At 40.5% G+C, this 17,066-nt stretch overlaps 1 protein-coding gene across 2 annotated transcripts in view; it reads left to right on the top strand.

Moving 5' to 3' along the window:
- LOC141052725 (mediator of RNA polymerase II transcription subunit 1-like) overlaps window positions 1-17,066 on the top strand; it is a 163,832-nt gene that overhangs the window by 133,173 nt on the left and 13,593 nt on the right. For both annotated transcript variants that reach the window (XM_073550008.1, XM_073550009.1), the window contains one exon: window positions 14,947-15,139. In XM_073550008.1, coding sequence (XP_073406109.1) covers window positions 14,947-15,139 — 193 coding nt within the window. The remainder of the gene's footprint in view (window positions 1-14,946; window positions 15,140-17,066) is intronic.

Genomic DNA, 17,066 nt, shown 5'->3' with positions numbered 1-17,066 from the left:
TAATAACAGCTCCTATTTGCAGTGTTCTGTTTATTGCCAAATATATATATATATATATATATATATATATATAATGGGCAGCACTACCAAGATAATATAGTAGCTGCAAAACCTATTCAGCAGTGTCCAGACAGCCAAATTAACAAAACGAAAAAATAGGCAGCACTCAAATTAAAAGTGAAAACAGCGGATACTTTACTGATCCCTCAGGTGGCAACGTTTCAACGGTGACCCGTCTTTGTCAAGCCAAATACATGCACACATAAATATATATATGTTAGTCCTCAAGATGAAAGCAGCACACCAAAAGAGTTCCAGTCAAAGTGCTATTTATTAACCCATCTGGCTAGTTGCTCATACAGCGACGTTTCGGTCCAGGGAGTTGTGGACCTTTCTCAAGCAGTATAACAATGCTATTTAAAGCTCGCCAATCATACAGGTGTTCACAGACAATTCAATAATATACATTGTGCAATACATAGTTTTACAAAACATGAATAATCAAAAAGTGCATTTATGGTGCAATGTGCAAAAGTGCCTCAGTTGAGGAAAAGATATTAATCTTCGCTTAACCCCTTCACCCCCAAGGGTGGTTTGCACTTTCATGACCGGGCCAATTTTTACAATTCTGACCACTGTACCTTTATGAGGTCATAACTCTGGAACGCTTCCATGGATCCCGGTGATTCTGACAATGTTTTCTCGTGACATATTGTACTTCATGTTAGTGGTAAAATTTCATTCAAATAACTTGCGTTTATTTGTGAGAAAAACGGAAATTTGGTGAAAATTTTGAAAATTTCGCAATTTTCCAACTTTGAATTTTTTTGCCCTTAAATCACAGAGATACGGCACACAAAAAACTTGATAACTAACATTTCCCACATGTTTACTTTACATCAGCACAATTTTGGAACCAAAATTTTTTTTTGTTAGGAAGTTATAAGGGTTAAAAGTTGACCAGCGATTTCTCATTTTTACAACACCATTTTAATTTTACGGACCACATCACATTTGAAGCCACTTTGAGGGGTCTATATGATAGAAAATACCCAAAAGTGACACCATTCTAAAAACTGCACCCCTTAAGGTGCTCAAAACCACATTCAAGAAGTTTATTAACCCTTTAGGTGCGTCATAGGTATTTTTTTGAATATTTAAAAAAAAAAATGAACATCTAACTTTTTTTCACAAAAAAAATATTTCAGGTTCAATTTTTTTTATTTTACTAAGGGTAACAGGAGAAATTGGACTGCAAAAGTTATTGTGCAATTTGTCCTGAGTACGCTGATACCTGATATGTGGGGGGGAACGACTGTTTCGGCGCATGGCAGAGCTCAGAATGGAAGGAGCGCCGTTTGACTTTTTTCAATGCAAAATTGGCTGGAATTCAGATCGGACGCCATGTCACGTTTGGAGAGTCCCTGATGTACCTAAACAGTGGAAACCCCCTACAAGTGACCCCATTTTGGAAACTAGACCCCCCATGGAACTTATCTAGATATGTGGTGAGAACTTTGAACCCACAAGCGCTTTACAGAAGTTTATAACGTACAGCGGTACAATTAAAAAATCATATTTTTTCCACAAAAATGATCTTTTCATCCCAATTTTTATTTTCCCAAGGGTAACAGGACCCTAAAAGTTATTGTGCAATTTGTCCTGAGTACGCTGATACCCCACATGTGGGGGTAAACCACTATTTGGGTGCATGGCAGAGCTCGGAAGGGAAGCAGCGCCATTTGACGTTTTTGGCTGGAATTGAGATCGGACATCATGTCGCGATTGGAAAACCCCTGATGTTCCAAAACAGTGGAAACCCCCACAAATGACACCATTTTGGAAACTAGACCACCCAAGGAACTTATCTAGATGTGTGGTGAGCACTTTGAACCCCCCAGTGCTTCACAGAAGTTTATAATGCCCGGGCATGAAAATAAAAAAATAGTATTTTTTCCACAAACATGATCTTTTAGTCACCAATTTTTTTATTTTCCCAAGGGTATCAGGAGAAGTTGGACCCCAAAAGTTGTTGTCCAATTTGTCATGAGTACGCTGACACCCCATATGTGGGAGAAAACTACTGTATGGACACACGTCGGGGCTCGGAAGGGAAGCAGTGACATTTTGGAATGCAGACTTTGATGGAATGGTCTGCGGGTGTCATGTGCGTTTGGAGAGCCCCTGATGTACCTAAACTATTGAAACTCCCCACAAGTGACCCCGTTTTCGACACTAGGCACCCCACGGAACTTATCTAGATGTGTGGTGAGCACTTTGAACCCCCAAGTGCTTCACAGAAGTTTATAACGCTCGGGCGTGAAAATAAAAAAATCATTATTTTCCACAAAAATTATATTTTTGCCCCCAATTTTTTATTTTCCTAAGGGTAACAGGAGAAATTGGACCCCAAAAATTGCTTTGCAATTTGACCTGAGTAGGCTGATACCCTACTTGTGGGGGTAAAACACTGTTTGGGCGCATGGCAGAGCTAGGAAGGGAAGGAGCACCATTTGACTTTTTCAACTCAGAATTGGCTGGAATTGAGATCAGACGCCATGTCGTGTTTGGAAAGCCCCTGATGTGCCCAAACAGTGGAAACCCCCAATTCTAACTCCAACCCGAACCCCAACACACCCCTAACCCTAGCCCTAGCCCTAACCCTAACCCTAATGGAAAAATGGAAATAAATAAATTTTTTTTATTTTATTATTTTTCCCTAACTAAGGGGGTGATAACGGGGGGTTTGATTTACTATTTATGGTGGATTTTATTTTTGGCAGCTGTCACACGCTAAAAGATGCTTTTTATTGTAAAAATAGTTTTTGCATCACCACATATTGAGAGCTATAATTTTTCCGTATTTTGACCCACCGAGTCATGTGAGGTCTTATTTTTTGCGGGACGAGTTGACGTTTTTATTGGTATCATTTTTGGGCACGTGACATTTTTTGATCGCTTTTTATTCCGATTTTTGGGATGCAGAATGAACAAAAACCAGCGTTTCATGAATTTCTTTTGGGGGGGTGCGTTTACACCGTTCCGCGTGCAATCAAATTGATAAAGCGGTTTTATTCTTCGGGTCAGTACGGTTACAGCGATACCTCACTTAGGTCGTTTTTTTATGTTTTGGCGCTTTTATGCAATGAAAACTATTTTATATAAAAAATAATTATTTTTGCATCGCTTTATTCTGCGAGCTATAACTTTTTTATTTTTTTGCGGATGATGCAGTGTGGCGGCTCATTTTTTGCAGGACAAGATGACGTTTTCAGCGGTACCATGGATATTTATATGCGTCTTTTTGATCGCGCGTTATTACACTTTTTGTTTGGCGGTATGATAACACTGGTCAACAGCATTTTTGGTGCCAAAGATATTTCATCGAATTTAGGGTATTTTTGGGGTGCTGATTCTGAATATGTCATCAGTTTTGCCAGATTGGCTCAAGTTTTTGAGATTTTTGGTATCTTATTTATAGCACTTGTTGGTAAATGCGACGCATCATCTCATTAATTTCTTTGGATTAGTACTTGAACTGAGCAGTTCTCAATATAGTTTTGTGTTAATTAGTGTTCTAAAAGTTTGTTCATAGCTTGATTTTTGCACTAACTTTATGTTGTTGTCTGTTTTCCAGTGAAAAGCATGAACTCATCATGAAGAAGTTGTCTTAACGATCCAGACTCATTCTGTTACATTTGTGGTGAATATACACTGCCAAAACATAGAAGAAACATAACACACTTCGTAAAAAAAGTGTATTTTGCCTATTTTGGGGTTATGCTTGGGGACCAAGACAAGTTTTGGGCACCACACATAGTGTGCAAAGCATGTATCGAATTATTACGAAAATGGAGCAAAGGACAAAGAAAAAGCTTCAAATTTGGTGTTCCAATGGTGTGGAGAGAGCCAAAAAATCATCATGATGACTGTTATTTATGGTAAACACAGGTACAGGCACATCTTCACAATGAGGGACAGGCCTTCTTGCAGATTCCATGTTACTCCCATTTTCGTTTCTTATGCTTATTGAATCCTTGCACTTGCACTGCACAGAAATAACAGTCATCATGATGATTTTTTGGCTCTCTCCACACCATTGGAACACCAAATTTGAAGCTTTTTCTTTGTCCTTTGCTCCATTTTCGTAATAATTCGATACATGCTTTGCACACTATGTGTGGTGCCCAAAACTTGTCTTGGTCCCCAAGCATAACCCCAAAATAGGCAAAATACACTTTTTTTACGAAGTGTGTTATGTTTCTTCTATGTTTTGGCAGTGTATATTCACCACAAATGTAACAGAATGAGTCTGGATCGTTAAGACAACTTCTTCATGATGAGTTCATGCTTTTCACTGGAAAACAGACAACAACATAAAGTTAGTGCAAAAATCAAGCTATGAACAAACTTTTAGAACACTAATTAACACAAAACTATATTGAGAACTGCTCAGTTCAAGTACTAATCCAAAGAAATTAATGAGATGATGCGTCGCATTTACCAACAAGTGCTATAAATAAGATACCAAAAATCTCAAAAACTTGAGCCAATCTGGCAAAACTGATGACATATTCAGAATCAGCACCCCAAAAATACCCCAAATTCATTAAAATATTTTGGACACCAGAAAAAAAATTTTTTTTCGTTGACCTGTGTAATAAATCATTATTTTTTGCTTCGTTTTTTATTTTTTAAGCGGTTCGCTAAAGGGGTTAACTAATGGGACAGTTTTATAGGGCGGGTCGTTACGGACGCGGCGATACCTAATGTGTACTTTTATTGTGTGTTTTTTTTTTTTTGTTTTGTTTTTTATTTCTAAAAAATGGATTTATTTATTTTTTTTTTTTCTCTAATTAATTTATTTGGCGATTTATTTTTTTTAAAATTTATTTTAACACTTTTTTTTTTTTTTTTTTTTTTTTTTTACTTTATTAAATAGTCCCAGGTGGGACATCACTGTCCTGTGACAGATCGCTGATCTGTCACATCACAGATCACTGTGACAGATCAGCGATCTGTCACAGGCAGTGCACAAGGCTTCCTCATGCCTGCGCTTTGCAGGCACTGAGGAAGCCAGCTTCCTGCAGGCCCCCGAAGGCCCCCGTCGCCATCTTGGATTCGGGGGCCTGCAGGAAAGGAGCCCCCGGCAGCAGCGCTGCACATTGCGCTACCGTGGGGGGCTCAGGGAAGCACGGAGGGAGCCCCCTCCCTGCCGATGCTTCCCTATAACCCCCGGTACACCGCGATCATGTTTGATCGCGGTGTGCAAGGGGTTAACGTGTCGGGGGCGGTCCGTGACCGCCCCTGACACATTATCACAGCTGACACCCGGCCGCGATCAGCGGCGCTCACCACGTGGGCGCCGCTGATCGCGGTAGACGTACTATCCCGTCCATGGGCATAGGGGCCCGGGTCCCATGGACGGGATAGTACGTCTCATGTCAGGAAGGGGTTAAAAACCACTAATATCTAGTAATGTCCTGTAATTTCAGATCAGTGGCAGCTGTATTAACTTATAAATGAGCATGACTCACCCCATAATAACCATTGTAATGGCGCCATGTATCAGCGTCTCACACTGCGCATTGCGCAGGGACGGAAGTCCAACATGTAAACACATTAATCCCACTCATGCACACTGGCACACTGTGTCGGCTCCATCTTTAATGAGGGAAAGAAATACAGCGCAAGTCTGTGTGCATCTTTTGTTTGATAAAAAATGTAATCTGACATAATTCAAATATATAAGCGCTTCAATAATAGGTAGCGCAACAAATCAAAATTCAATAAAGAAAAAAATAAAAATAATAATGCAGATGAATGCAATGCCTTTTTTTGTAGCTTATAGCAAAAGGGACTCACGGTAAGTGGATTCATCCATGTAGGTAAAGGAACACCTCCCATTAGATGGGATAGGTAACCTACACCTACATCGGGGACGAGAAGTGGTGAACCTCGCTAAAGGCCCCACACTCCACCTCTCCCAAAGCAATGGATATTTTGTTCCAAGACACTGTTAGTTCAAATCCCAATATAGGCACATTCACCACAAAAGCAAAAAATAAAAAATAAGTAAATAAAAAAATTAAAAAATATATCATAGAAATAACAAAAGAAAATTTTAAACCAAATTTTGCGCATATAACATGTTTTTATTGAAAAATACATAAATTTTTTATTTTCATTCTTAAGGGGAGTCATGCATTCCAATATCAGTCTGCTGCCGCATGATCTGAAAAAAAACAAAAATACAGATAAAATAAACACCTTAAAAATACAACCCAGAATCATAAAGAAAAACAGCAGCTCATAGGAGAATCTATTACAATTGGCTCATAGAGTAATCTGTAGCTTATAATCGACATTTAAACCAAAAGGTTTTAGTGTGTTTAATCTTTTAATCCATCGTAGCTCCCTAATCTTCAATAATTTAGTTCTATCTCCCCCTCTTCTCAAAGGTGGGATATGGTCTATCACTCTAAACGTCAGATCCTTTTCCACATGTTTAAAGTCTGAAAAATGTTTGGATACCGGTAAAACTTGTCTCTTTTTTCTAATGCTATGTCTATGTTGATTTAATCTCACTTTCAGTTCGCAAGTAGTTTCACCTACATAGTACAAATTACATGGACATTTTAAAAGATAAATGACACATTCCGAAGAACGCGTCAAAAAATGATTTATTTTAATTTCCTTATTAATATGCGGATGTTGGAAGGAACTGCCTTTTTCCATATATGTGCAATTCACACAATTGAGACAAGGGAATGAACCAACCCTAGCCCTACCAGTCAATGTGGTCTCGAAATTTTTCTTTTTTGAACCAATATCTGAATGTACTACTATATCCTTTATATTTCTGGCCCGTTTATAAGAAATTAGCGGTGGAGACCCAAACTCCCTTACTTCTGGATGACATTTACCCAGTGTAGACCAATGTTTCCTTATAATAGAGACAATACGGTCACTCTCTTCACAATACGTGGTAACAAATGGAATCCTATATTTTACATCCCTAGTTCGCTTATTCTGAAACAGAGGGTCATTGCGTGTTAACTCTCATTTTAACATCATCCATTAATTTTACAGGATTCTTTCTCTGTCTAAATTTGATGATCATATTGTTTAAAGACTGATCCATAGCATCAGACTCACTCACAATCCTCCTTACCAGGAGTAATTGACTAAATGGAAGGGTTTCCACCATTTTTCTTGGGTGGTGACTATCATAACAAAGTAAATTATTTTTATCAGTGGATTTCACATAAATCTCTGTCTCTAATCTGTCATCATTCTTGATCAAAATATCCAAAAGCTGGATCTCCTTCTCTGAATAAACAATGGTAAATTTTATGTCCTCATTAATGGACTTCAAAAACCCATGAAAGGTCTCCAATTCCACCATTGTACCAGTCCAAAGTAGGAGGACATCATCTATGTATCTCCACCACCCGAGCACATGATCAAAGTGGTGGGACACATAGATGAAGTCCTCCTCCATGGCCGCCATGACCAAATTTACATAAGCGGGTGCCATATTGGCACCCATGGCGGTCCCTCTCCAATGAATGAATTAGTCATCTTCAAATAAAAAGTAATTATTTCACAATAACAATTCCAATAAACTTAATAAAAATTTTTTTGTTCAATTGTAATCTGTGTTATTCAAGGCCCTGTCCCCTGACTTAAGGCCTAATTCATGGCTGATTGACGTATTCAACGAAACTACATTAAATGATACAAGGATCACAACTTTCTGCAATCGTATCCCACCTAATTTACACAAAATATCTGTGTCCAATATGAACGATTTAGTATATCGGCTCAAAGGGCTTAATATTTTTTCCAAAAAAATCCCAATATGATTAAAAATTGAGCCCCTACCCGACACTATAGGGCGTCCGGGCGGATTTATCAAAGATTTGTGGATTTTAGGATATATAATTGGTGTGATCGGATTATCCACCAACATATTTATATAGATCCTCATCGATTAATTTGTCTCACAAAGCTTTATTTAGGGTATTTTTACTCTCCCCCATAATCTGAAACTTGGGGTCACTATCCAATTTCCTATAAACTCCAACATCCGACAATTGTCTCCTAACTTCCATTACATAGTCATTAATATTCATAACGACGACAGCACCACCCTTGTCTGCTGACTTAATGGTGATGCTGTCGTCCTGTGACAACTGAATCAGAGCATTAAATTCGGCACCACTCATATTGGGATGCTTAAATCTATCCATGATATGACTTTCTTTAACCCCTTAATCCCATATGACGTACTATCCCGTCCATGTGCCCTGGGACTTAATTCTCAGGGACGGGATAGTACGTCATAGCGATCAGCGGCGCCCACGTGGTGATCTGTCACAGGACAGTGATGTCCCACCTGGGACAATGTAATAAAGTTAAAAAAAAAAGTTGTTAATAATTTTTTTTTTTAAAAATCGCCAAATAAATTAGAAAAAAAAAAAAAATATTCCCCCAATAAATTCATTTTTTGGAAATAAAAAAAAAACAATAAAAGTACACATATTTGGTATCGCCGCGTCCGTAACGACCTGCCCTATAAAACTATCCCATTAGTTAACCCCTTTAGCAAACCCCTTAAAAAATAAAAAATGAAGCATTATCATACCGCCGAACAAAGTGCAATAACGCGCGATCAAAAAGACGCATATAAATATCCATGGTACCGCTGAAAACGTCATCTTGTCCCGCAAAAAATGAGCCGCCATACAGCATCATCAGTGAAAAAATAGTTATAGCTCGCAGAACAAAGCGATGCAAAAATAATTATTTTTTATATAAAATAGTTTTCGTTGCATAAAACCGACAAAACATAAAAAAAACCTAAATGCGGTATCGCTGTAACCGTACTGACCCAAAGAATAAAGCCGCTTTATCAATTTTACCGCAGGCAGAATGGTGTAAACGCACCCCCCCAAAAGAAATTCATGAAACGCTGGTTTTTGTTCATTCTGCGTCCCAAAAATCAGAATAAAAAGCGATCAAAAAATGTCACGTGCCCAAAAATGGTACCAATAAAAACATCAACTCATCCCGCAAAAAAGACCTCACATGACTCGGTGGGTCAAAATACAGAAAAATTATAGCTCTCAATATGTGGTGATGCAAAAACTATTTTTACAATAAAAAGCGTCTTTTAGCATATGACAGCTGCCAAACATAAAAACCGCCATAAATAGTAATTCAAGCCCCCAATTATCACCCCCTTAGTTAGGGAAAAATAATAAAATTAAAAGAAAATGTATTTATTTCCATTTTCCCGTTAGGGTTAGGGATGAGATTAGGGTTAGGGGTGTGTTGGGGTTAGGGTTGGAGTTAGAATTGGGGGTTTCCACTGTTTGGGCACATCAGGTGCTCTCCAAATGCAACATGGCGTCTGATCTCAATTCCAGCCAATTCTGAGTTGAAAAAGTCAAATGGTGCTCCTTCCCTTCCAAGCTCTGCCATGCGCCCAAACATAGTTTTACCCCCACATATGGGGTATCAGCCTACTCGGGACAAATTGCAAAACAACTTTTGGGGTCCAATTTCTCCTGTTACCCTTAGGAAAATAAAAAATTGGGGGCAAAAATATCATTTTTGGGGAAAAAATACGATTTCTTTTATTTTCATGCCCGGGCATTATAAACTTCTGTGAAGCCCTTGGGGGTTCAAAGTGCTCACCACACATCTAGATAAGTTCCTTAGGAGGTCTAGTTTCCAAAATGGGGTCATTTGTGGGGGTTTCCACTGTTTAGGTACATTAGGGGTTCTCCAAAGGCAACATGACACCCGCAGACCATTCCATCAAAGTCTGCATTCCGAAACGTCACTACTTCCCTTCCGAGCCCCGACGTGTGCCCATACAGTAGTTTTCTCCCACATATGGGGTGTCAGCGTACTCAGGACAAATTGGACAACAACTTTTGGGGTCAAATTTCTCCTGTTACCCTTGGGAAAATTAAAAAATTGGTGACTAAAAGATCATGCTTGTGGAAAAAATGTTGTTTTTATTTTCATGCCCGGGCGTTATAAACTTCTGTGAAGCACTGAGGGGGTTCAAAGTGCTCACCACACATCTAGATAAGTTCCTTGGGGGGTCTAGTTTCCAAAATGGTGTCATTTGTGGGGGGTTTCCACTGTTTTGGTACATCAGGGGCTCTCCAAACACGACATGATGTCCGATCTCAATTCCAGCCAAAAACGTCAAATGGCGCTGCTTCCCTTCCGAGCTCTGCCATGCGCCAAATAGTGGTCTACCCCCACAGATGGGGTATCAGCGTACTCAGGACAAATTGCACAATAACTTTTAGGGTCATGTTACCCTTGGAAAAATAAGAATTGAAGGTGAAAAGATCATTTTTTTTGGAAAAAATGATTTTTTAATTTTACGGCTGTGCGTTATAAACTTCTGTGAAGCCCTTGTGGGTTCAAAGTTCTCAACACATATCTAGATAAGTTCCTTGGGGGGTCTAGTTTCCAAAATGGGGTCACTTGTGGGGGGTTTCCACTGTTTAGGTACATCAGGGGCTCTCCAAAAGTGACATGGCATCCGATCTGAATTCCAGCCAATTTTGCATTGAAAAAGTCAAATGGCGCTCCTTCCCTTCTGAGCTCAGCCATGCGCCGAAACAGTGGTTCCCCCCCACATATCAGGTATCAGCGTACTCAGGACAAATTGCACAATAAATTTTGCAGTCCAATTTCTCCTGTTACCCTTGGTAAAATAAAAAAAAATTGAACCTGAAGTATTTTTTTTGTGAAAAAAAAGTTAAATGTTCATTTTTTTTTAAATATTCAAAAAATTCCTGTGACGCACCTAAAGGGTTAATAAACTTCAATGTGGTTTTGAGCACCTTCAGGGGTGCAGTTTTTTTTACAATGGTGACACTTTTGGGTATTTTCTATCATATAGACCCCTCAAAGTGGCTTCATATGTGATGTGGTCTGTAAAAATAAAATGGTGTTGCAAAAATGATAAATCGCTGGTCAAATTTAACGCCTATAACTTCCTAACAAAAAAAAAAATTTGGTTCCAAAATTCTGCTGATGTAAAGTAAACATGTGGGAAATGTTAGTTATTAAGTTTTTTGTGTGCCGTATCTCTGTGATTTAAGGGCATAAAAATTCAAAGTTGGAAAATTGCAAAATTTTCGCCAAATTTCCGTTTTTTTTTCACAAACGCAAGTTATTTGAATGAAATTTTTCCACTAACATGAAGTACAATATGTCACGAGAAAACAATGTCAGAATCACCGGGATCCATGGAAGCATTTCAGAGTTATTACTGTTATGAATGTGTCACCGTAGGAGGCAAAAACAGAAATACTAGCTATGTCCAGAAAACCAGAGAAGTTGGCAGCTATCTGATTACAGACCCCTGAACCTATCAACAACAACTAGCAGTAGCCATGGGGGGTTCCTACGGTGCCCTAGACCCCTCGATCACAGCCGGAGAACTACATAGCCTAAAGAAAAAAAGGGAAATCTAAACTGCCCCAGAGCAGACCCCAAAGCAATAGGCAGCCCCCAACATATGATGACGGTGAAGCAAGATGAAAAAACACTCACACAGATAGAAAGATAGGCTGAGCAAACGATGGGGCCCAAGCTAACTACATAGGACAGTATAGAAAAGCTGCTGTCTGTAATCCGCCAAAACCCTATCAAAACAAGAGCCAACAGCTGATAGGGAAAAAAGCCCTGAAGACACTAGGCTTCAAAAAGACTATATCAGTACTCAGGTATTTTCTGAAGACAGAGCAAAAAGGAATTCAGCACACCCCAGCAGGGAATGGCAGAAATCTAGAAAAACAAGGAAAAACAAAACCAAAACACAAATGCAAAAAACAGAGCAGAAAACGTAGCTTTTGAGGAGCAGGAATCAGACTGGTCTCCTAGAATCCCTCAGAGAGATCACTAGCAAGGCAGAAGGGCGTCGGCTGCCTTATATCCAGTCAGCAATTCCCGTCACCCAGTCATCATCATCCTGCCCAGTTGCTTGGTAATCAGCCTCACTACCTTCCTTCACCAGAAGAGGGAGTTCATCAGACCTCAATGGTGAAGGGGAAAATGAACTCACAACATATTACCTCATAAAGGGACAGTGGTCAGAATTGTAAAAATTGGCCCGGTCATGAACGTGCAAACCACCCTTGGGGCTTAAGGGGTTAAATAACTCCACATCTTTTTTTACTGCTGTAATAAATGCTTCAATAGCAGGTACATTATTTGCTGGAATAAAATCACACTTGTTAGACAACATATATTTATGTAATTCAAATATGCCCGCATTGTTATTCACAGTATCAATGCTATCCATGTTCACATCCTTGACCTCGACCTCTTTTGAATTCTTAGGATCAGAAAACCAATGTTTTAGCTTAATCTGTCTAAAGAATCTAAACAATTCCTTTTCTATGTAAAACCAGTCAATGTGACTACTTGGACTAAAAGACAGTCGCTTTGATAAAACTGTAATTTCATCATTAGATAACAATCTACTTGAGAGATTTACCACAAGGTCTGATCCTTTTTCTTGTTCGCTGCTGGTCTTGTAGGATTGGTTCGTGCTCTCTGGCATCTTTCTTTTTTGTCCGCGGTGATGTTTCCACCCTCCTCTTCTGGTCTTCCGATACATTCCTCCCGATTGAGTTTCTTTGTTTCTAGAAAAATCGCCAGTATTTAACAAATCAAAAAAGTCATTTTTAACAGGTTTTGTGACTTGATGATAACCTGTTATATTAGGCACTTTCTTATCTTTATAATTTCTCTTTGGTTCCATTTGCCAGATGTAAATTTTACCGACACGATAATCTTCAGTGTCTTTAGTCCACTTACGCCTCTTCACCTCCTCTTGATCCTCTCTTATTTTATTTAAACGTGTAGTAACAGTCTCCTTAAATTTGTCAAACACCTCAATGCCCAAAATGTCTCTTATTTTATTTTCAGTATCAACAACATTAGCATTAAGAGACACAATTTCTTCTTGTAAAAATTCCATGTTTAACAGGAGTATAGCCATAGCATATTTATTCGACAAAAAAGTGAATTTCTCACAAAAGCGTTCATTGCCAAAAAATAGATTAGGGCAAATATTTGAGTGTAATCCTCTAGGTATTCTCTTATGTTTGTAATATTCCCTCTAAGTAGTTAATTGCAGTTGGGAAGTAATAATACGTTTCCTTTCATACGCATATTTGCGCTTAAGATCTATTAAGGAGGGAACATCCAAACATGCAGCATCTCCCTCTATCACTCCTAAAATTCTCTCCTCATCCTCTGGGGTGTAACTGAATACAGCCGGCATATCCAATTCACCACTAGCCATAGTAGTGGTGAAAAAAAAAATAAAAAAGAATAAATAAATTGATATTGGAATGCATGACTCCCCTTTTGAATGAAAATAATAAGATTTTATGTATTTTTCAATAAAAACATGTTATATGCGCAAAATTTGGTTTAAAATTTTCTTTTGTTATTTCTATGATATAGTTTTTATGTTTTTTATTTACCTATTTTTTATTTTTTGCTTTTGTGGTGAATGTGCCTATATTGGGATTTGAACTAACGGAGTCTTGGAGCAAAATATCCATGAGTGGGATTAATGTGATGTTTACATGTTGGACTTCCGGTCCTGCGCAATGCGCAGTGTGAGACGCTGATACATGGCGCGATTACAATGGTTATTATGGGGTGAGTCATGCTCATTTATATGTTAATACAGCTGCCGCTGATCTGAAATTATAGGACATTACTAGATATTAATGATTTTTAAGCGGAGATTAATATCTTTTCATCAATTGAGCCACTTTTGCACATTGCACTGTAAATGCACTTTTTGATAGTTTTACAAAACATGAACAACAATGTATTGCACAATGTATATTATCTAATTGTCTGTGAACACCTGTATGATTGGTGAGCTTTAATGAGTGTACTCGCTCATCACTATTCAATAGCAGTCTGCACTGCTGTAAGGAAGAATATTTATGACTAAGGCTGGTTTCACATTAGCGCATTTTCAGCGCGCGCACGGCCGGGGGTAGCTCCGCCCCCGAGCCGGCTCTCTGCCCGGCGTGCCCGCCCCTTCCTTGTAGCGCCGCCTCCTAGCGGACAGCGGCGCCTGCGATCGGCGCACCCTATCTTTAGCATAGGGTGCGCCGATCGTGCGCAGGCCGTGCGCTAGTTGCGCTTTGACCTGCGCTGCGCACTTTTGACGGTGCGCCGTGCGCGCCAAAATCCGAAAAGTTTGATTTTGGCGCGCGGCGCACCGTCAAAAGTGCGCAGCGCAGGTCAAAGCGCAACTAGCGCACGGCCTGCGCACGATCGGCGCACCCTATGCTAAAGATAGGGTGCGCCGATCGCAGGCGCCGCTGTCCGCTAGGAGGCGGCGCTACAAGGAAGGGGCGGGCACGCCGGGCAGAGAGCCGGCTCGGGGGCGGAGCTACCCCCGGCCGTGCGCACGCTGAAAATGCGCTAATGTGAAACCAGCCTTAGACGAGTTGAATTTTTTTTTTTTTATTTCTAAAGCGTTCACGCTGGACTAGGGTTTTTTTTCCCCAAGTGAAAAAAAGTATTTTATCTATTTTATTTTGATCATGAGGATTCTTTATTACGGCAGCGCTGATTAATATAGTGTTACCATCCAAATTGGTCAACTATCCTGGAGGAAGTCATCCCCAACCACGAGGCAGCAGCTAATGTTTTCAGGTATTCACAGGAGTTGTCAGCTGAGCACCTTCTTTTCCATTGTTTTGCACCCAAAAGGGAATCCCCATTCACCCGATGGTCTTGTGCACTTTTGTTCCCCTACACTTATTTATTCAAGACTTTTGGCACCTATACCTACAGTCAGTACTCATTAAGCATCTAAAGGAAATCTAGCAATGTAATGTTGGCTTTTGATGAGATGCTGCTACTTAGTCTCTTTCAGGTTGTGAGGATCAGTGCTATGTGCTGAACAGCCGAATGGACAATGAAAATGTTGGTGCTTTGGTGAAAAAAATACCTTTTATCAACCCAAATCACGTCCCATCAATTCTGGAAGTATTACGACACCAAGCAGCTTACAACGCCCTGCTGAGCAGCTGTGTATCTAGTGCAATAAACCCTAATGGTAAGTATCGGAGGGTTTTTTTGTTTTGTTTTTTCTTTTTTTGGTGCAGAAGGGTTGATCTAGCTGCCATTTTTTAATACTGTTTACAATGCTGCAAAATAAATAATACAAAAAAGTAATTTCACAAATTTCCCGATGCTGCCATTTTGATAACTCCCTGCTGGTCTCCGTTGTACTTCCTCCATGTGGCAACAGTCAATCACTTTTTGGCACCACTGTGATCACCATTAATGCAGTTACATATCCATATCAACACCATGTCACGGGAGTGAGAAGAGCGGAGACCTGAGCGAACTAAAAAACCATCTTGATGTGAGTGGCAGGGGATTTCTTCTTACTATTTTATAGGGTTTTAGAGTCCAGCTGAGAAAAGTTAATAGTTAAGGGACAGAGAAGAAATAGCTACATCTATAAGAGTAGGATAATCTGTAACAGAGTTACTTGGGTGTTGGATCTTGTATTGTTTTACAGCTCTTATTTCTTTTCTAATAGAACAAAATTGCCGGTTATTACGATATTTAAAAAAAAAAAATTAAAGGAAGTGTTCTGTGCAGGACAGAGCCCTTCCACTTCCTTGGCTCCAAGCTCAATTCTCCAGCTAAGGCCATGTTCACATGGGAGTGTTGTAGTCAGTATTTCACACCAGTTTTTGTAAAACCAAAACCAGGAGTTGAGTAAAAAAAAAATGCAAAAGTTGTGACGTGTTTCTATGATACTTTTATCTTTCGCTCTTGATTTTTGACTTGCACATACTGATGTAACATACTGACAAGATGCTGAATATGTGAATGTGGCCTGATTCTCTGCCCTCCACTATGCACTTGACAGTTAGCACTGCAGCATATCCATCACCAACAGTAAGGTGGAAATAGAATGGAGGAGAGGTGAGACACTGGAAGTACTTGTCCTGCCCAGGGCATTTCTAGCTTCATTTGCACATCACTTAACCCCTTCATGTGGTTGCACTGATTATTTTTTTTTTTTTTTTTTAGAAAATGAATAGGTTCTCAATACATGCTTCTCATACTGATTTTTTACCCTTCGCCACGACAGCACCCACTGGAGAGAGGGATCCGCCCATAGGAACAGGAAACCTACAGAAATAAAAGGGGCGGTCCACCTCTCCTCCTCAGTTGGTTTCCTTTTCCTATGGGAACCGCAGGAATATTCCCTACAAGAGAAATGTACCTGGACCAGCATGCCGCCTGTGCAGTATCTATGAGAACGGCAGGGGCTGCGGTCTAGAAGCAATGTCGGGGAAGTGCTGTAGTCTGGCTCCCCCTCGTCTGGTCAGTAGCTGAACGCCAGGTCTGGGGGAGGCCACCCAGGATTCACACTGAAGACACGCAATTGGGATCCAGATGGAGCCATCCCACCCTGCGTGGGAGCATGTGGCCAGAGGGGGGGATTCTGACCTCCGTCCCCCTGGTTGGCTTCGGCGCGGTCCCGGGAGCATTGCGGGACTGTGTGCATACAGCCACTGCCTGGAGATGGTAAGGGGGAGCTTCCGGGTCACTGAAGAATCATGCGGCGGGAGGTGCGCGCAGGTCCTGGGAGCATGGCGGGACCATGCACATACAGACAGCGCTGCCGCCCCAGAAATGCTAAGGGGGGAGCTTCCGGGTCACCAGGGGGGGTTCCCCAGCTGGGTGGAGCGCGTGGTCCTGGGGGCAGTGCGGGACCGTGCATATGCCGAGAGACACTCCCGCCCCCCGGGAGTAAAGAGGGAACTTCCGGGTTACAGAGGGAGTTCCCCAAGGAATACGGTATACGGCCCTACCTCAGGAGGAAAAAAGGATGGAACTTCTGGGGGGGTAACCGGAAGGCGGGACAGGCGGCGGTGGACCATGGAAGGTCCTCATTTAAAAGCCCCAGTGCTGGGCTTGATGGTGCAAGCATGTTGTCTCCAGGACAAAGCATGCATCTC

This window comes from Dendrobates tinctorius, unplaced genomic scaffold (genome assembly GCF_039654945.1).
Source record: "Dendrobates tinctorius isolate UK_male_01 unplaced genomic scaffold, ASM3965494v1 ptg000162l, whole genome shotgun sequence".
Taxonomy (NCBI): Eukaryota; Metazoa; Chordata; class Amphibia; order Anura; family Dendrobatidae; genus Dendrobates; species Dendrobates tinctorius.
This window is presented reverse-complemented; position numbering and strand designations above follow the sequence as displayed.